Source organism: Mauremys mutica, chromosome 1, assembly GCF_020497125.1.
Source record: "Mauremys mutica isolate MM-2020 ecotype Southern chromosome 1, ASM2049712v1, whole genome shotgun sequence".
Lineage (NCBI taxonomy): Eukaryota > Metazoa > Chordata > Testudines > Geoemydidae > Mauremys > Mauremys mutica.
Genome location: NC_059072.1, coordinates 256083023 through 256104476, shown reverse-complemented (window position 1 = coordinate 256104476; position 21454 = coordinate 256083023). Strand labels below are relative to the sequence as shown.

Sequence of the window (21454 nt, the reverse complement as noted above, 5' to 3'; positions counted from 1 at the left end):
TCCCTGATTCAGATAGACCCCTCTTGGGTCCCTCTAATAGCCCTGATATCTGGCTGCTCAAAATTAGCCGCAAGGTGATCCACCTTCGCGCTCTACCTGCGGGGAAACTTCTACCTTAGCTTCACAAGTATGGAACACACAGCAGGCTGCTATGACCATGGGAACATTTTCCTCGTTTAGGTCTAACCTGCCATAAAGGCAGCGCCAGCGTGCTTTTAATCTGCCAAAGGCACATTCTATGGTCATTCTGCACCTGCTCAGCCTATTGTTGAAGCACTCCTTGCTGCTGTCTAGGCTTCCTGTGTAAGGCTTCATGAGCCACTGGAGTAAGGGGTAGGCTGGGTACCCCAGGATCACCATGGGCATTTCAATATCCCCACTGGAATCATCTGGTCTGGAAAGAAAGTCCCTGCTTCATGTACAGGCCAGTGTTCCTGAAGATGCATGCATTATGCACCTTCCCTGACCACACCACATTGATGTCAGTGAAACGTCCACGGTGATGAACAAGCGCCTGTAACACTATGGAGAAGTACCCATTCCTATTGATGTACTCCGTCGCAAGGTGGTCTGGTGTCAAAATTGGAATGTGTGTGCCATCTGTCGCCCGTCCGCAGTTGAGGGAAACCCATTTCTGCAAAGCTATCCAATATTTCATGCAAATTGCCAAGAGCCAGGGTCCTTCGTAGCAGGATGTGATTAATGGCCCTTCACACTGGCCTTAATGCAGCCCCAGCGTTGGACTTCCCAACTCCAAACTGATTTGTGATCGACCAGTAGCAGTCTGGAGTTGCCAGCTTCCCCCAGTGATCGCCACACGCTTCTCCACCAAGAAGGCCGCTCTCATTTTGGTGTCCTTGCACTGCAGTGTGAGGGCGAGCACAGCACACAGTTCCAGGAAGATGGCTTTCTGCATCTGAAAGTTCTTCAGCCACTGCTCATCATCCCAGACCTGCATAATGATGCGATCCCACCACTCAGTGCTTGTTTCCCGAGCCCAAAAGTGACGGTCCACTGTGTGCAGCTTCTCCGTGAATGCCAAAAGTAATCTGGTGTTGTTTCTTTCCATGGCACACAGCAGGTCAAACAAATTTGGTCCTCATGATATACTGCAGGACCAGCTGTGATGTTTTCATAACGGGGACTACAATAGTAGAGAGCAGTGCAGGATCCATCCTTTCAGACAGAGAAGGTGGGCGCACAGTAAACAGGGGCTGTTGAAAAATGCTGTGAAACAGTCAGAAGCCCAGGGAATCATGGGATGGAAAAAAACGGCATCATAGGACATTGAGCCCTCACCCATGATGCATTGCAATCCATTCTGCCTTCCCACAGCTCCTAGCTACAGAAGGTGGTGAGTAGCGTGGTGGGATAAATACCCACAGTGCACTGCTCTCTCTGTCAGTGCTAGAGCACCAATAGTGGGCATGCTCTGCTGACAGAATAAGCGTTGTGTGAACATGCACAAACGATATAATTATACCGGTTTTTGATTGTCGGCTTAACTCGCGTTAACAAAATTCTATTGTGGAGACAAGGCCTAAGACTCTTTCACTTCCCCAAAGAGTTAGGATTGTGACTCACTAGGCATAAACAATATGAACAGACCTCATTTTCATGCAAATACCCCTAGTAATTAAAAACAGATGGGACATACAGAAAATAAATGACAGATCAGCAGGAGAGGATCTAAATAGAATGTTTGTCAATCAGCTGCTTTTTAGAAAATGCTTTTAGAAAATAGTATGTATTTAGAAGACATCTGTCTGGGGAGAGGGATTGAGGAGGAAATTACATATAACAGTATTAATACTTTTTAATACCCTGCTTTTAAGGCCTGTGGGCACCATAATAAAAATTAGTGAAAACAGAAGTATAATAAACAAAGGCAGTGTGCCCATTAAAAGGCAAAAAGCTCAAAGAACAGGTTTGTCTTAAGCAGAGAAACAAGTCAATGGATTTTGATACTAGATGGCCTGACCTTTTTGTTTACAGTAAATACACTACCTCATACACAGAATAACAAGGAGAGGTTCCTTTCAGAAAGCTATGGTTAAATTATTTTCACATTAAAACTATATTCCGTCTTCAACACAAGAAGATTCTAAACTTACTAGATTTCAAGAAGTGTAAAATGAAAAAATTAGGAAAGCACTGTTACTATAGATGGTGTCTCTTATTTTTAGGCAGTCGTGAGATCATGTTACTCTCTGCATTTCAGAATAAAACATGTCAATGCTAAACAGAAATTTTAGCATGCTGGTTCTGCTGAAAACTTTGACTTGAATATGAGAAATGAACGAAAGAAAAAACAGTTCTTAAAAGAAAATTGTTACAAGCTTTTGGAGCACATATGTTTATATTGGGGAGCTGTTCTCTTTTAAAGAGTAGGGACCTTATCACATGTATCACCATCAATGTTAGAAATTGGTTGACTGAAAAGCCATGGCTTCAAATTACAGCATTTCAACCACGTGTTTTAAATTAGAGTTACGATGATAGTGGGAGGGAGGGAACTATTCATAAAAGTTGCAGTGGAGATGCCTTTCACTATAGGAAACATTTTCTAAATAAGTTGCTCTATCTCAGACCAGCTGACCCACGTTTGATACTGTATATAAGGATTAAAACTAGAGTGGGAACTTTCCTTGTCATATTTCAGAGTAGCAGCCGTGTTAGTCTGTATCCGCAAAAAGAACAGGAGTACTTGTGGCACCTTAGAGACTTAGTCTCTAAAGTGCCACAAGTACTCCTGTTTTTTTTCCTTGTCATACTCCACTAAGTTTTGTTGTACTTTTGCTTGTAGTTTGATGTCCCTATTTATAAAGAGAATTATTCTAAAGAGACTCTTATTCAGCTAACTGCCAAGTTGAGGAAAAGACGTAGGGATTCCTCATTGTGATCTGGCACCTTTATTGTGCTCCCCCGCAACTAACAGAATCATCCAAAGCACAGGTCTTGGTGTTGATGGGGGACTTCAACTACCCAAACATCTGTTGGGAAAATAATACAGAAGGGCACAACTTATCCAACAAGTTATTGGAACGCATTGGAGACAACTTTTTATTACAAAAGGTAGAGAGGCTGTTCTAGATTTGATTCTGACAAATAGGGAGGAATTGGTTGAGAATTTGAGGGTACAAGGCAACTTGCGTGAAAATGATCTTGAAATGCGAAGTTCATAATTCTAAGGAATAGAAGGAGGGAAAACAGCAGAATAAAGACAAAAGTCTTCAAGAAGGAAGGCTTTAGCAAATTCAGAGAATTGGTCATTGAGAGCCCATGAAGCAAGTCTAAGGGAAAAAAGAGTTCAGAAGAGTTGACGTTTTTTTAAAGAAACATTAAGGGTACAAGAGCAAACTATCTCAGTGCATAGGAAAGATAGGATATATGTTAAGAGACCGCCCAGGCTTAACCAGGAGTTCTTCAGCAAACTCTGAAACTCAAAAAATCATGCAAAAAAGTGGAAACTAGGTCAAATTACAAAGGATGAATATTAAAAAACCCCAACACCACAAGCATGTAGCGGCAAAATTAAAAAGGCTAAAGTACAAAACATGATTAAACTAGCTAGGGACATAAAGGGTAACAAGAAATATTTTACAAATACATTAGAAGCAAGAGGAAGACCAAGACAGAGTAAGGCCATTACTCAGTGAGGAGGGAAAGACAATAATAGAAAACACAGCAACGGCCGAAGTGTTAAATTCCTTTTTTGTTTCAGTTTTCATCAAAAAGGTTGGCAGTGATAGGAAAACTAACATAGTGAACATCAATGTAAATGGGGTAGTATATGAAGCAAAAACAGGGAAAGAACAAGTTAAGAATTACTTAGACAAATTGGATATCTTCAAGTTGCCAGGGCCTGAAGAAATATATCCTAGACTAGTTAAGGAATTGGCTGAAGAGGAGATCTCTGAGCCATTAGCGATTATCTCTGAGAACTCATGGAGGACAGGAGAGACCACAAAGGACTGGAAGAGGGCAAATATAGTACCCTACCTATAAAAAAGGGAATAAGGACAACCCAGGGTATTATAGACCAATCTAACTTTGGTATCCGGAACGATAAAAGAGTAAATAAACAATCAAATTTGTAATCATCTAGAAGATAATAAATTGATAAGTAACAGTCAACATGGATTTGTCAAGAAGAAATCTTGTCAAACCAACCTAATATCCTTTGCTGACAAGGTAAAGAAGACGGTGAGAAGCAGTGGATGTAGTATATCTCTACTTTAGTAAGGCTTTTGAGACTGTCTCACATAAGCCAGCTAGAGAAATATAGTCTAGACGAGCCTACTATAAGGTAGATGCACAACTGATTTGAAAATTGTACTCAGAGAGTAGTTATCAATGGTTCACAGTCACGCTTGAAGGGTATATTGGTGGAATCCCTCAGGGATATGTCCTGTGTCCGATTCTGCTCAATATCTTCATAAATGATTTGGATAATGGCATAGAGAATACACGTATAAAGTTTGTGGACATTACCAAGCTGGGAGGGTTTACAAACATTTGGAGGACAGGATTAGAATTCAAAATGATCTTGACAAGCTGGAGAAATGGTCTGAAATAAATAGGATGAAATTCAGTAAGGACAAACACAAAGTACTTTACTTGCGAAGGAAAGTCAATTGCACAAATACAAAATAGGAAATGACTGCTTAGGAAGGAGTGCTGCAGAAAAAGGTCTGAGCGGTATAGTAGATAACAAATTAAATATGAGCCAATGAGGTAGTACTGTTGCAAAAAAAGTGAACATAATTCTGGGATGTATTAGTGTTGTAATAAAGACATGGGAGGTAATACTTCCATTCTACTCAGCACTGATAAGACCTCACCTGGAGTACTGTGTCCTGTTTTGGGCACCACACTTTGAAAAAGATGTGGATAAACTGGAGAAAGTCCAGAGGAGAGTAACAAAAATGATTAAAGGTCTAGAAAACATGACATATGAGGAAAGGTTGAAAAAATTGGGTTTGTTTAGTGGAGAAAGAGACGACTGAGATGGGGACATGAAAACAGTCTTCAAGTACATAAACATTTGTTATAATAAGAAGGCGATAAATTGTTCCCTATATCTACTGAGGACAGGACAAGAAATAACGGTCTTAAATTGCAGCAAGGGAGATTTAGGTTAGACTTTAAGAAAAACTTCCTAACTGCAAAGGTAATTGATCACTGGTACAAACTACCTAAGGAGGTTGTGGATTTTAAGAACAGGTTAGACAAACACCTGTCAGGGATGGTCTAGACCAGGGGTAGGCAACCTATGGCACGAGTGCCGAAGGTGGCATGCGAGCTGATTTTCAGTGGCACTCATACTGCCCAGGAACTGGTCACCAGTCCAGGGGGCTCTGCATTTTAATTTAATTCTAAATGAAGCTTCTTAAACATTTAAAAAACCTTATTTACTTTACATACAACAAGTGTTTAGTTATATATTATAGACTAATATATAACAGGGGGAGGGATAGCTCAGTGGTTTGTGCATTAGCCTGCCAAACCCATGGTTGTGAGTTTAATCCTTGAGGGGGCCACTTAGGGATCTGGGGCAAAAATCAGTAGCTGGCCCTGCTAGTGAGGGCAGGGGGCTGGACTCAATGACATTTCAGGGTCCTTTCCAGCTCTATGAGATGTAGGTGTTTATTTATTTGTATTTTTTTAAAGAGACCTTCTAAAAACATTAAAATGTATTACTGGCACACAAAACCTTAAATTAGAGTGAATAAATGAAGACTGAGCACAGCACTTCTGAAAGGCTGCCGACCCCTGGTCTAGATAATATTTAGTCCTGTCTCAGTGAAGGGGACTGGACTAGATGACCTGTCGAGGTCCCCTCTAATCCTACATTTCTATGATTCTGTGTAATGGGGTTTCACACGTGGGATGGCTCTTTGAAGCCCTTTGAATAGGAGGCATGCTGGGGAGAGAAGGGGTATGGCTGAAGCCTAGCACGCTTTGGCTGTTATCTGTGGAACAGACCCTAGTGAGTTCCTGAAGCTGAGTGTAAGTTATAGCAACCCTGAAGCTGCTCTGATTTATGTAGGAGGCAGGGCCAGAATACAGGCAGTGCAAAGATGACTTAAAGCCACCTTTGCCACTTTCCCCTTCTGTTCCTGCATCAAGGAAGACGTATAATGGTGGGAAGAGCAGAGTCTGGTTTAGGAAGAATAGATAGCCACTTTTTTGCTGGTTGAGACTCAAGGGAAATTTATACTCATAAGAATTTATTTTCTACATGGGAAAGCTCAGACACCAAAGTAAAATTAATCTGGTTATTTAAAGGGATAATATCAGGATTGAGGGGGCCAATACATTTGAGTCCTCTTAATCCCTTTAGGAGTAAGAGCTCTGGCCTAAATAAATGTCTCGAGTTTTAATTTTGGAACAAAAATAATTTAATTTTCTAATGACCCACAGAAAACAAATGCAGCACTGGGTGTACATTGAATAGGAGCACAAACATTTATGCACAATCACTTCCCACAAAGGGAGCCCAAGCATTCACGCGCAGCTGCTTTCCCTTAACTGTTCTCCTTGCAGGCAGCCCCAGTGATTGGCAAAATGAGAATGATGTTTGAAACCGGTAATGATCATTTGTCTCTGACTTCACACTGAATTCTTGGGGCCACATTTTTCTATCAGTTACGCAAGTCTGAGGACAGAGTCTAGTGTTTTGAGGCTTTGGGAGGAAGAAAGAGAAGGTGGTTAGGAATCAGAAGAGAATGGCATTTGGAGGTGTACTGAGCTAGAAAGCAATGACATTTTTGGTGGGGAAGCCTGGTACTGCTGTACATAGTGTGAGTTTATAGTGCTAGCTGAGAGCAGATTGTGGGGGCACAGACAGTGGAGCAGGTTGGTCCCTGTAACATCAATCAGGGCATCAGAGTATCACCACCTGAGGTCTGTACCATGCAGATTAGCACCAAAAGGATGTTCTGTTCCCCCCCGTTTAAATCCACAGAGAAACACTTTGCAGGCCCACGTCACAGTAGTTGAGAGACATAGCAGGGCTGGACCTAGGGGACAGGAGACATATTTGCGTATTTATGCACATGTGGTCTCTCTCCTGGCAATAGTCCTTACTTACTAGCCTTCCAAGGAGGTTATTTGTGCTTCTGGCAGGAATAATGTGCACCAGGATTCCCTGTGCAGATTAGCTCTGCTTTTGCTGTATTTTGAGGGCTGGTTACCACTTTTCCTGCATTGGCCAGAGTGTGGCCCACATAATTTACTCAGAGAACGTATTTTATTGCCTGTGTTTTACAGCTGCTCCAAAGGCTAACAAAAATGACAGCTTGGTGCTGTTAAGGATTCATTCATAACACATTTAAGGCCCCTTTGTCCCCTTCATCCCTGCGGCTAGAGGGGATGAGATTCTAGCAGACACAGATAGAGGGGTGGTACATTGCCATTTCCACAGTGGCTCCTCTCCATGATTCCCTGGACTTAGGCAACTGTGGCGTCAGCCAAGGAAGCACTGTATGTGTGCCAGAGAAGAAGGGAGCTTTGGTGGCTCTTCTTTGAAAAATGGGTCTTGTCAAGAAGGGTGGGTGTGGCTCTTGAGTAACATCAGGGCTGCTGAGGCCTGGGGAGTCATGGAGAAACCCACCTCCCCAAACAATGAAAATACTGAGTGAGGAAAATACTTTTGTGACAAATACTGCAAGACACAGGTGCTGGCTCCCTAGGTGCTCCAGCCCTGGAATACCACAGAAAAAAATTAGTGGGTGCTTTGCACCCACCGGCAGCCAGCTTCCCCTCCCCACCCCCAGCACCTCCCATCTGCTGCCAGACCTGCTGATCAACTCCTCTCCCGCCCCCCAGCACCTCCCGCCTGCTGCAATCAGCTGTCCCACGGCATGAAGAAGGCGCTGGGGGGGGAGGAGGAGCAGGGACAGGGCACGCTCTGGGGAAGGGGTGGAACTGGGCGGGAGCATAGTGGGGATAGGAAAAGGCAGGGCAGAGGTGGTGCCTTGGGGGAAGGGGTGGGAGTGGGGCTGGGGGTTGAGCACCCCCAGGGAAAGGAGGAAGCTGGTGCCTGTGCTGTGAGACAAATTATTTTATTGGTATTGTTCTCATTCATATTACTTCCCTAGACCCTGGTTGCCACAGTGCTTTCCAGACAGGCCTGGTTCAGCCGTCTCCTTTCCCTGCCAGAAGGGCAGACGGGATCCTCGCTCCTGGGTTCTCAGTTGCCCCAGTGTTACCCAGCTCAAACTCAGATCACCCTCCATCTGTGGGAGGAAAAGAGGTAGCTTTGAGCCAGTATCAGCTGCCTGGCTCCCTAAACCAGCCTACAGTCCTGACTCCTTAACTCACTGGCGGGCAGACCACGGTATGCAGACGCCAGACGTTCAAAAATCAAGCTCAAAAACTTATGAGAATGACTTAAAAAGTGAGATTTTAAAAAATAATACAGTTTGGGTTCTTTTTATTTACTTTCTGGCTTTTGAGCCTGTCGGGGTCACATTTTTCAAGCTTTTCTCCAAAAAATGACTTAAAAAAAAAAAGTTGAGATTTTCATGCAGCCACTTGGTTCTGAAGCAGGGGCTTTAAGAAAAACACAAAATATCATGAGGCTTGTGATAAAATCATGAGAGTTGGCAACCAGTCAGAAATGTACTCCAGCTGGCACCCTTGGGAGCTCCGCTCCCTGGCTCCTGGTCAGATTTGGCAATCCTGGCCTCACTAACAAGATCCAAGCTTGGCTCCATGGAACAGTGTATAGTTCTCTCCAGATCTTGTCGGAGAAGTGCAGTGGTGGTTCCAGTGCCCCATGCTCTCAGAACAAACTGTATGATGTGCTGGATCTGTCCTGCTCTGGATGGGCTGATGGCTGCAAAGGTTGGAAAGAAATCTCCTTTTCCTTCTGGCTATCCTTTTAAGGCCAACGGAGTGGGAGCATAGTTTAATAATCCAAATAGCTCTTCCTTTCAAGGAAACCTGGAGACAAAGAGGCAACTGTGGGCAGGCTGGGGTATGGAGAAGGAAAACAAAATGTGGGGTGCCTGGCTGCTGCAAAAAGGAGAATTCTGCATCCAAAATGTTGAATTTTGCCGCTTCCTTCAAAATTTCAAAATTTGCAGCAAATGTCACTGATCAAGAATCACAGAGCATACCAGTTATGCTAATCTTATCTCTGACCCCAAAGCCAGAGATATCCCCTAACATGTTTGTATAAAATATTTCCATTACAATAAAAAGTCCTTACTTTCAAGTGCCTGAGGGGAGGAAATAGGAATTCATTTGAATGGAAGTTAGGTTGCAAAGTAACAATGAGGCCGTAAATACAACCTACAAGGTGTTAAAATAATGATGAGGGGAACTGGCAGGGCCCCTATATTTATGTTGTGTAACACTTTCCATCATAAAGGAGTCGTGTTACCTTTTCTTTGAGAAGCTCTCACATCTTCAGTGTTTGCAGTGGGCCTTTGATTATAGAATATCAGGGTTGGAAGGGACCTCAGGAGGTCATCTAGTCCAACCCCCTGCTCAAAGCAGGACCAACTCCAACTAAATCATCCCAGCCAGGGCTTTATCAAGCCTGACCTTAAAAACCACTAAGGAAGGAGATTCCACCACCTCCCTGGGTAACCCATTCCAGTGCTTCACCACCTTCCTAGTGAAAAAGTTTTTCCTAATATCCAACCTAAACCTCCCGCATTGCAACTTGAGACCATTACTCCTTGTTCTGTCGGCGGGTACCACTGAGAACAGTCTAGATCCATCCTCTTTGGAACTCCCTTTCAGGTAGTTGAAAGCAGCTATCAAATCCCACCTCGTTCTTCTCTTCTGCAGACTAAATAATCCCAGTTCACGCAGCCTCTCCTCATAAATCATGTGCTCCAGCCCCATAATCATTTTTGTTGCTCTCCACTGGACTCTTTCCAATTTTTCACTGTTCATCAGGGGGAATCGCCCCAGGCTACAGAAGTGCCTTTTCTTTGACCTGTGAAATTCCATTCAGATTTGGCTGAGATATAAAATATTAACAGTTGCCATTTCCCTTCTCTCCTTCCATTCCTCAGGAAAATGTTGTCAGCCTGCCTAAATCATTGAACGTTCTGAGGCTGGGCTCATGCCACCACAAAAGCAGCAGTACACTCTGTAGAGAGAATACCAGGGTACTCCTAGTAGAAGGAGAGGCGCAGGCAGGGAAGATAACTGGGCTGGGCTCTCCTGCTCAATAAACCCTAACGCCTAGGTCATGGCTCCAGTGTCCCTCCAGGGAGGCACCACAGGGGGTAGGATCTCCCTCAACTCCTGGTCTGGGAGAGACAGGCTGGGTTCCTTTCAACCACTCGCTGGAGCAGCAACCCATCAACTTCTCTCCTCACGTGCCAGCTCTGGAAAAATAAACCTTAATCAGCTGGCAGCTAATGTTAGTCCTTGTAGCTCAAGTAGTAGCTGTAATGCTGACAGATGTTATGGTTCATACCCTGCTGATGATTCAGGGTGGGGGTTTCTGACAGCTGTACAAAATAAAAAATCCATACATTTAGAAAATTACAATGTAAAAGTTATTTAGGCTGCAGAGTCAAACATTTGAAAATTAGGAAATGCAAAGGATAAAAGTTGCCAGAACAACCTTAATTTGACTGCCTTGGGTGTAGGCATTAAAATACAGTAATTAATTATACAAACACATACTAATTTTTTCAGAGGACTCCTGCCTCAGTACACAGAATGGAACCACAAGGGGGCAGAATTAAAGTTGCACGGGCAACTGTAAACGTTATATTTCCTAACTTTCAAGAGCTTGACTTTGCAACTTAAATAACATTCTTTGAATGTACTTTTGTGTATAATTTGAACATATATGGAAACAAATGAAAACAAATTTGTTATTAGCTAAAGCTGTCATGGCATCTTTAGTGCATTCTGTTGTGTTTAAGGGCTTGAACCAAAGTCCACTAAAGTCAGATGGAGACTTTCTATTGACTGCAGTGGGATTTGGATCAGACTGCGAAACAGGTATTGAAACACAGTATTTTACTTACTGCACAGTATATTGTGTTTTTTTCTGAATATTGATTAATGTTAGCATGGGTGCAAATTAACAAGGTGAGTTCAAGTTGCTGTGTCAGTCTTAAAGTATAATTTTCTTGCATCAGATTAAATTAAAAACGGGTCCAATTTCTGTTTAAGCCCCATAGAATCAATCTTTTAAGGCTGGCACAGAAGTGCATTGGAGTTTTTAGTAAAATGGTAGTGTCTATCCCTAATTTACTAATGTTGTTATAACTTAGTTTTTCGCTATCTACACTGGCTGTGCTTGAGCCTACATTTTCAGAGCTTTCCCATACAGAAATGCAAGTATGTAGCACACAGTCATTGCTGCATATCTGATACGCATATTATCTCTGCAAACTCTGTGTACACACATGTTCTTATATACTTTCCAGGTCACTTAAAATCAATACTAAAGAACTATAGCACCACAGATGCAATATAGTTTTATCCATAAGATGTGGTAGGACACTGCATTTGAAAAGAGAACTAATTGTTAAGTACATTATTTGTAAAAATGAATGAATTAGGCTGGGATTTTTCAAAAGAGCCTAAAGGAGTTTGGTGCCCAATTCTTGTGAAAAGTCAGTGGAAATTGGGTGCCTAACCATCTTGTACCCCATTGAAAACCCCAACCTACATTTTAAAAAATTAGTTACATATATAAGGGCTGATTCAAAGCCTATTGAAGTCAATGGCAAGAGGATGGACAGCCCTTGTAGTTTTTGGACCAGACTTTCAGGTGCTGTATGTTGCTGATTTACAACAGCCGAGGATCTGGCACTTTAACTGTAGCTGCAGATGCTATTATTATTACTATACGGGAAGAGTCTAATTATTTTCTGAAACCTACCAAGAAGCAGGTGCAGCTTCCTCCTCCCTGGTTGTGGAGGGTGTCTCCCCAGCTCAGCTCTATGGAGTGATCCCTACATGACCCTGTGCAGCAGTCACTGGAGGACTGGGAAAGCCTGGGGGTGCCATGCTGGAGAATCTGCCACTGTGTAGATTCATAAGCACTGATCCCTGCAGAACACGAACACAGGAGCAGGCAGGAGGATAATACAGCTACAATAGTTCCCGCAGAGCTGACGGTCCCAAACTTTTTTTGCTGTGCTCCCCTTCCCCATGGGAGTCACATAACAGGCCCTGGCCACAAAATTCCTCCCATCCGGGGAAAAAAGTGGCTTACCAAGGGCAGCAGGCAGCTCATGCCCAGGGTGGCAGGCTCCATTTTCGGAAGAGTGAATGAACATGTGCCAGTCTGCACTGCTTTGGATCGTTATCAGGCAGAATCCATCATCAGCATGGAAGCATGTCCTATGAAATGGTGGCCAAATCATAAAAGGGCATACGAGTGTTTGGCATATCTGGCACGTAAATACCTTGCAATGCCAGGTACAAAAGTCCCATGCAAATGCCTGTTTTCACTTTCTGGTGACATTGTAAATAAGAAGTGGGCAGCTTTATCGCCCTTAAATGTAAACAAGCTTGTTTGTCTTAGCGATTGGCTGAACAAGAAGTAGGACTGAGTGGACTTGTAGGCTCTAAAGTTTTACATTGTTTTGTTTTTGAGTGCAGTTATATAACAAAAAAAATCTATATTTGTAAGTTGCACTATCACGATAAAGAGATTGCACTACACTACTTGTATGAGGTGAACTGAAAAATACTATTTCTTTTGTTAATCATTTTTACAGTGTGAATATTTGTAATAAAAATAATAATATAAAGTAAGCCCTGTACACTTTGTATTCTGTGTTATAATTGAAATCAATATATTTGAAAATGTAGAAAAACATCTAAAATATTTAATAAATTTCAATTGGTATTCTGTTGTTTAACAGTGATATTAAAACTGTGATTAATCGTGATTAATTTTTTTTGTTAATCACGGGAGTTAACTGTAAATCATAAATAAATAAGCAGTTTGCTCATAAGATAAATAAATGAAATAAGTATATGACTTACTTGGTTCTTCATAGGTATAGCAAAAGTAAGAAGTGGGTCTTCAGGAAGATGTTCATTGCAATTTCTAATGTTCATTCACTAAAATGAGAGTGCTTTCTTTCCATTTTGTAACTATAATAGTCTTCTACACCTATGCCACAGCTCCCCTTACTGTTCCACCTTCCAAATTAAATAATTGTAATGTGTTCAATCTCTTCATGCATGGAAGCTCTACCGTGCCTACTTTGGATATGATCTATCTCTTTTGTGTCCTTTTAGATGAGTTTTTTTGTCTGAAGAGCATAGATGAAGATTCACCAAACTGAATGTAATATTCAGTTTAAGGTGAATATGTACCGTTTATATATATCATGTAGTATTCTATTACTTACCACATTACTCTCCATCTTTTTCATACTAAACTTTTGTTCACTTCTGGATCAGTGCTGTGCATCTAGCAAAAATTCTCATTGAACTATCCATAATAATTTCTGAGCGATTAACACTTAATCAGAACCCATTGTATGGTATAAATTGTCCCTGCTGCACCCAGGGCCGGCTCCAGAGCCCAGCGGAGCGAGCACCCGCCTGGGGCGGCCCTTTCCCGGGGGGGCGGCAGGCGGGTCCGGCGGACCTGCCGCAGTCATGCCTGCGGGAGGTCCACCGGAGCCCCGGGAGCAGCGGACCTGCCGCAGGCATGACTGCGGAGGGGACGCTCGGCCGGCGGCTCCAGTGGACCTCCCACAGGCATGACTGCGGACGGTTCGCTGGTCCGGCGGCTCGGCTGGACCTCCCGCAGGCATGCCTGCGGCAGCTCAACCGGAGCCGCCGGACCAGCGAACCGCCTGCAGCTGCGGGAGGTCCAGCCGAGCCGCGCGACCAGCGGACCCTCCGCAGTCATGCCCGCGGGAGGTCCGCTGCTCCCGCGGCTCGGGGGCGCCTCCCGGGCATGACTGCTTGGGGCGGCCAAATTTGTAGAGCCGCCCCTGGCTGCACCTGCTACATGTTTTACCTTGCACTTATCTCTTTGAATTCCTTTGTGTCGCCCCAATTCCTTAAATATTTGTTAGATCCTTGTGGCATTGCTGTCGTTTCTAATTATTACTATTCTCTGTTATTTGTATCACTGTAATACTTACAAGCCCCACTCAGGGAACCGGGGCCCCATTTGGTAGGTGTTCTACAAACGTAGTGAAAAGACAGTCCCTTGGTTAATAACAGATGGGAATAATCCAATGGGCAAAAGTGGGGAAGGAGGGGGGATGTGATAACAGAATTACAAATATGTTTTTTTCTCAGACTAGGTGTGCACAGTATGTATTCTTTATTAAGCTAAATAATTTTGTGTCATGAACCAATTTTGCTGCCTCTGTTATGCTCCTATCTTCTAAATAATTAGCAAATGTAACTGAACAACATCTTTCTTAATGATTGGTAAGGCAGCCCATTGTTGGCCTCCTTTCACGTTGAGAATTGGCTATTTATTTCTACTGTTTCCTATCCATGTTTTAAATAATCCATGGACAAGACTACTTCTGAGTGTGAGAGGTAAAGTTTCCAGGTTTCCTATAGCTTCTTGTTTGTGCCATTGATCTGACGAACAGTAAAGCAGGGCTTTGAAATGTATTCTCTTTTTTGAGAGAAAAGGAACTGCCTTTTTAAAGAATTGCCAGGGTTTATGAACTGCCTTTCTTCTTTTGAGGGAAGCACAGTTGTCAGCTAGAAAGGTGCATGTTTTTGACATGGATGAGACTTCTGGGCAAATCTAAAACATTCTGAAAATGCCGTATGACCCATGTTTAAACTTCCGGAGGTGGAGGGAATCCTTTGCCATTTTTGCAAAGCCTTGGTTGGCAGTTGTCTCCATACTACCATAGTTGATGGCATCCTTTTTGAGCTCTTTGTTTGTCCTGTTACCAGGTACTGTAGCCACCTATGAGATAATTTCTATGACTTCTGGGCCAGCTACACTGGGTTAGAAGCGACAAAGAGTCCTGTGGCACCTTATAGACTAACAGATGTATTGGAGCATACGCTTTCGTGGGTGAATACCCTGTTTGTCAGATGTATGTAGCATCAGATGTATGCACCTTCCTGAAGTTTTTACAGATCTTCAAGGGCTTAGGGCTTAGAGCGCTGAAGTTTAGATGCAGAAATTTCCAGAGGCAGGTATAAATATACAGGCAAGAATCAGGCTGGAGATAACGAGGTTAGTTCAATCAGGGAGGATGAGGCCCTCTTCTAGCAGTTGAGGTGTGAAAACCAAGGGAGGAGAAACTGCTTTTGTAGTTGGCAAGCCATTCACAGTCTTTGTTTAATCCTGAGCTGATGGTGTCAAATTTGCAGATGAACTGGAGCTCAGCAGTTTCTCTTTGAAGTCTGGTCCTGAAGTTTTTTTGCTTTACATCTGCTATTGTGTGGCCAGGGAGATTGATGTGTTCTCCTACAGGTTTTTGTATATTGCCATTACTAATATCTGACTTGTGTCCATTTGTCCTTTTAAAACTCCTGAATCCTGTGTTTAGCTAGCTGAGGGCCTAGGAATAAGGATTATTGCTTGTTAAAGAGATAATCCTGATTGAGTCACAAGACAAGAATCACTTGATGGATAAGGAATTTGTTTCTTATGAGAGAAACTTGGATTTATAGTGACTTGTTACATGTCATTCTTAGTTTTGCACTGTGCATAGTTTTGGGGGTTCCTTATTATGAAAAGAGATCTTGATAAAATGGAGACAATCTAGAGGAGGATGTAAGAAATGATAAAGGTACGGTGACCATATTTCTCAAAAGGAAAATGGAATACCGTGTGGGGCTAGCCCAAGCCTCTCCTGCTGCACAGGGTTATCCCAAGCCACTTGTCCAAGCCTCCCCTCCCCCATGCAGGGCTGGCCTCCGCTGCTTCCCGAGCCCCATGCAGAGCTGGCCTGAGCCACTTGCCAACTTGGCAAGAGCAAAGCGGACAAATACCCACTTTTGCCAAAAAAAGTCAGGATGGCCAGGACCGGGTTTAAAAAAGGGACTGCCCCAGCCGAAACGGAACGTATAGTTACCGTAGATAAAGGGATTAGAAGATACAAACTATGACTAGAGATTAAGGGAATTTAATATGTATACATTTTCGAGAAAAGACCCAGGGGGGATATGATCATGCTATAAATACTTGAAAGACAACACGGAGAAGAAAATATTTAAGATTGCACAATACAGAGCATAGACATAGGAGAGAAAAGGGAAAGGTAGAGTTTAGGAAACATATTCTAACCATGTGCTCATTTGGGTGATGGAATAATTTACTGAGGGAGTTTGAGGCACTGTCGTTAGAGTTGTCCAAGAGTAAATTAGGAAAAACAATTAGGAGGTGTAATAAACAGTCCACTAATGCAAGAGGGATGAACTTAATGAACCTTTTCAGGCATTTTCTTCTACAGTTGTTTCCTTTTCCAAAGAATTACTTGCTGGGGTTCCTGATCAGTGTGGTGTAGTCCATTATGAAAATGTTCTTGGTTTTAAATTATATTTTTGATTTTCAATAGATATAGAACAGGGGTCAGCAACCTTTCAGAAGTGCTGTGCCGAGTCTTCATTTATTCACTCTAATTTAAGGTTTCGCATGCTGGTAATACATTTTAACATTTTTAGAAGGTCTCTCTCTATAAGACTATATTATATAACTAAACTATTGTTGTATGTAAAGTAAACAAGGTTTTCAAAATGTTTAAGAAGCGTCATTTAAAATTAAATTAAAATGCTGATCTTACGCCGCCAGCCTGCTCAGCTCGCTGCCAGCCTGGGGTTCTGTTCACCTAGGCCAGCAGCGAGCTGAGCAGGGCCTGCGGCAGGGACCCCAGACTTGGGGGGGTGGGTGGGAGTGGTTTCAGGGATCAGGGCAGAAGGCTGTGTGTGTGTGGGGGGTCAAGGGTCAGGGCAGAGGGCTGTGTGTGTGTGTGGGGGGGTCAGGGCAGAGGGCTGGGGTGCTCAGCTCTTAGGGGTGCTCCCACCCCCTGCCCTGAGCGGCTCATGGCAGGGGGCTGAAAGGGATGTGCCCTGTTCCAGCCCCTTCCCCAAGGCTCCGTTCCTACCTCTCTCTGTGTCCTCTACGGAGCTGTGTGCACGCTGCCACTCCTCCCCCTCGCTAGGGCCATCAGCTGATTGGCGCAGGGAAGGAGAGGGGGTGGGCAGGGCCGGCTCTAGACCCCAGCGCGCCAAGCGCGCGCTTGGGGCGGCATGCCGGCGGGAGGGCGGCAGGCGGCTCCGGTGGACCTCCCGCAGGCGTGCCTGCGGAGGGTCCGGTCATCCGGTGGCTCCGCTGGACCTGCCGCAGGCATGCCTGCGGAGGGTCCACTGGTCCCACGGCTCGGGTGGACCTCCCGCAGGCATGCCTGCGGATGCTCCACCGGAGCCGCGGGACCAGCAGACCCTCCGCAGGCACGTCTGCAGGAGGTCCACCAGAGCCGTGGGACTGGCGACTGCCAGAGCACCCCCAGCGGCGTGCCGCCCTGCTTGGGGCGGCGAAATTGCTAGAGCCACCCCTGGGGGCGGGGCAGAAAAGCACCATGCTGGGGGAAGAAGCGGGCGAGGGGGAAGCTTGGCTGCCGCAGAACCAAGCTTCTGCCTCCTGCCCCCACAGGGAAGAGCGGTGGGTGGGGCGGCTGAGTGGGGCTAGCGGCCGGGACCGCGGCAGGCAGCTGCGTGCCACTCAAAATCAGCTCGTGTGCCGTGTTTGGCATGCGTGCCATAGGTTGCCAACCCCTGGTATAGAATATACTCAGTGCATGTAATGCAGAAACACTAAAACCTTTGATTGCTGAAAGATAAGCAAACATGAAAGTAAAAACATTAAGCAGGCAATCATGTCTAATAGAGTATTAGCAAAAACAATAGTTTAAGCACCTTCCTGAAGTTTTTACAGATCTTCAAGGGCTTAGGGCTTAGAGCGCTGAAGTTTAGATGCAGAATTCCCTAAAAATTTAACACGTGGTTTAAACCTCAAATCGGCTTGCTTGATGTCACTTGGATCCTGATCTAAAGGTGTTGGCATTGGTTGTTTTTTATGGTCATTCCCCAATTGCAGGCCGACTTCACTACAATTTAAACTTTAAATCTGGAAGCTCATTGTGACTAAGTATTTCTAATAATTCAGATTTTCGTGATTCAAGCAAATCATCCATTTTTATTGACTTTTACTTAAATTAGCATAGAGCCCAAAATGTCCTTGGCACTGTACAAAGGCACAGTCCCTGCCCAAAAGAACTTGATGTCAGCATTTCAGGAGTTAAATGTTCTAAGGGAAACCTCAAGTCTAATGGAAGAATTATACTTCTGTCTATAGTGCCATAAGCATGCATGACATACACAGATGACTTGGTTTTTTTTTAAAAAGTCACTGCCTAAAGTCGTTTATAATCCAAGGGACAATTGTTGTGTGGTGCTGAGCCCTCTGAACTCCCATTTATGTTGCACTTGCATACAATGTTTTTCCTCCTTCCAAATAGAGCTACGTATTCAGGGCTCAATTCTGCCCATCCTTACTCAAGCTGAGCAGTATCTTACTTGGTACATTTTCCCATTGAAATCAATAGAATTATTTGTGAAGTAAGGTCCTGGTACTGCGAACATTTAAGCACATGCAAAACTTTACTCATGTGAGTTGTTCTATTGAAGCTAATGGGATTGTTTACACAGGTGGAGGTGTGCATGTGCTTATGCATTTACAGGACTGTGTCTAAGCTACCACTCTATGAGTAAGGGGGCTGTAATAAGTGATAATTGGCTGTGGAACACAGACACTTCTGTTTTTAAAAAAATCTTTATTTCAATCAGGTCTTTTCCCTTTGCAAGCTTCAGAAATCACAGCTGTCTGGTAGACTATGGGCAAACAAAGTTAGTTAATAATCTCTGTTAAATTCCACTGTCTGGTGTTAGCTTTTTGATAACTAGTAAAGCACATACTGATGCTTTGCTATAAAGTTTTTCTTGGGATTTCCACTCATGATTTTAAGGTGTAGGGCCACATTCTCCTCTCACATACGGATTGATTTTGAAGTGAAAATTGGAGTCAAATGGAGTGCTGCATACACAACAAAGAGCAGACTACATTATGTTCCCTGATATTAAATTGCATTCTTAATTGACGTTTGAATTAAAGTTTTGTCTGTAGAGCCATTACAAAAATAAAATGAAAAAAAAAGAATTTTGGATGTTGGTTTGGTTCTGAGCCAGCGAACACATTGGGATTTCCAGGTCTTGGTCTTCAGAAATAAAGGACCGGCTCCTACAAGGTACTGAGCACCTCTTGAGAGGCACTGATCACTCTCCTCCCACCTTGAGTTCAACTTTCATTGACTTCAGTGGGAGATGGTGGTGCTCAGCATCTTGCAGGATTAGACATTGTAGCAGACATGATTTCAAATATGGTCTTTTTTACTTGCAGGTAAAGAGTTGTAATGGTACAATCAGTTTTTCATGTGGTCACTATTATCTCTTTACGTTTTTTGTATTGTGTGCTCTGGATGTTTTATCTGCCATTACTGAAAACGATAAAGATCATGCAAATCTGCTCTTTGTTGTCACACATTTCTGTCACTGTTACCCTTGTTTTCACTTGCTTCATTTGTTACACCCACTTGTGTTTTAATTTAGGCACCAATCCTGCAATCTAATCCAAGTGGCCAGATTGCTACACATGTATGGACTCCTTTGATTTCAGTGGGAAATCAATTTAATGGGCCTTTGCACAGGTACAGTGGTCTGTCTGTCTGGCTCAGACTGCAGGACTAGTGCCTTTGGTTGAAAACTCTTTGGGGGCAAGTACCCTCTCTTACACTATATGTTAGTGCCAGCACCCCAATACAATGGGCCTCTGGGTCCTACTTGGGCACTACTGTAAAAATCTGAGTGAGGTGCAGAAGAGCCTGGCTGCATTCACTTTGGGATCTAAGCCCACTCTCTTTGCAGATTCAGTGTGTTTGAAAGAAGCTGTGCAGCAGGAAGTTGTGTTGCACCCAGTATCTTTTCCAAGGCAGGGCTTCCTTTCCACGGGGCTCAGGCAAAGTCGCCGTTTTTTTACAAAGGGAGCAAATTGCGCTGTTAGCGGTATAGGTTTGAGGCACGTTATCTCCCGCCCCCGGCAGGGGCGCTGGGCGGTGGCTGGCTGCCGGCGAGGTTAGTCGCTGATGGTGCTGCCCGCGGAGTTTGTCCAGTAGGTAAAGGCGACCACAGCAGGGCGATTGCCCCGTTCCCGCTTCATGTTGTGCACTGGCCGAAGCCGGCCCGAGCGCCGGGGGCTGGGAGCGCAGCCGGGCCCCGGACCCAGCCTGCCGGGCGGGGAGGCGCCGCCCCGGCCTGGCTCCGGGCTGAGCCCCAGCCTCGGGCTCGGGGGCAGCAGCACCCGGCGCTGCACAGCGGCGGGGGGAGGAGGCGGGGGCCAGGCCCGGCACTTTCCCCGGCCCCTCCCCGGCCCGCACGTGATTTCCTGGCTCCGTGTTTACTTCCCGGGTCAAAGCCCCTCCACGGCCCCCGAGCAGCAGCTGCCGCCGCCGCCTGCGGAGGGAGCAGGGGGTGAGTGGGGCAGGAGCAGCTGGGGGGCAGCAGGGGCCCCCTCGCTCCCCGCGCAGCCCCCTCACCCAGCGCCTCTTCTCTTGCAGGTTTATCCGGAGCCCCGGACCGAGAGCGAGTGTCTGAGCAACATCCGCGAGTTCCTGCGCGGCTGCGGCGCCTCCCTCCGCCTGGAGGTGAGTCTGGGCTGGGCAGTGGGGTTTGGGGCCGGGCTGGGCACGCAGGCTTTTGTGGTGTCCCTGGTGCCCCTTCAATGCTCCGGGCAAGTTGCAGAGCGTGTTCCCTTTCTCCCATACTCCCCCCCCCCCCGATCTTGGGGTTAAATTTCCTGCCTCCAGGGGGGCTGGACCAATTTGTATAGTGGGGGCGCTGAGAGCCATTGAACCAAAGTCTAAACTCTGTATATGATGGAAACCACTTCAAGCCAGGGGGTGCAGTAGCACCCCCTGCCCCGTTAGTCCCAGCACCTAGGCCTGAAGTCAGGGCCGGCTTTAGGAAGTGCGGGGCCCGATTCGAATAGTTTTGACGGGGGCCCAGCAGGAATGACTCACCTGGCGGCGCTCCAGATCTTCGCTCGGGTCTTCTGCGGCACCGAAGGACCCGCTGCCGAAGCCTGGAGCAAGTGAGGGACCAGCTGCCAAAGTGCCACCGAAGACCCGGAGCGCTGCCGGGTGAGTAAAAATTAAAAAGGCGCCTAAGTTAGGTGCTCTTCTTTAGGGCGCGGGGCCCTCTTAGGCACGGGGCCTGATTCGGAGGGATCAGCCTAAAGCCTGCCCCTGCCTGAAGTGATTTATGTTGGCATTTTCTGGTCCTGGGGGATTTCCTAGAGCTACTGGTGGGGTCCTTGGAGTTGCCTGTGGCCCCAGAAGGTGAGGGAGCCATCGAACAGTGATCTGAAAAGGGTTCCTATTTCTGTACGGGGAAGTGGATG

At 45.1% G+C, this 21454-nt stretch overlaps 1 protein-coding gene across 3 annotated transcripts in view; it reads left to right on the top strand.

Annotated features, from left to right (window-relative positions):
• The window catches only part of ARHGEF7 (Rho guanine nucleotide exchange factor 7), a 194661-nt gene that overhangs the window by 6749 nt on the left and 166458 nt on the right, over window positions 1-21454 (top strand). For 2 of the 3 annotated variants that reach the window (XM_045007703.1, XM_045007673.1), the window contains exon 2: window positions 20613-20699. In XM_045007703.1, coding sequence (XP_044863638.1) covers window positions 20613-20699 — 87 coding nt within the window. Of the gene's footprint in view, window positions 1-20418; window positions 20527-20611; window positions 20700-21454 lie in introns of those variants that run through there. The other variant, XM_045007687.1, reaches the window with a different exon arrangement.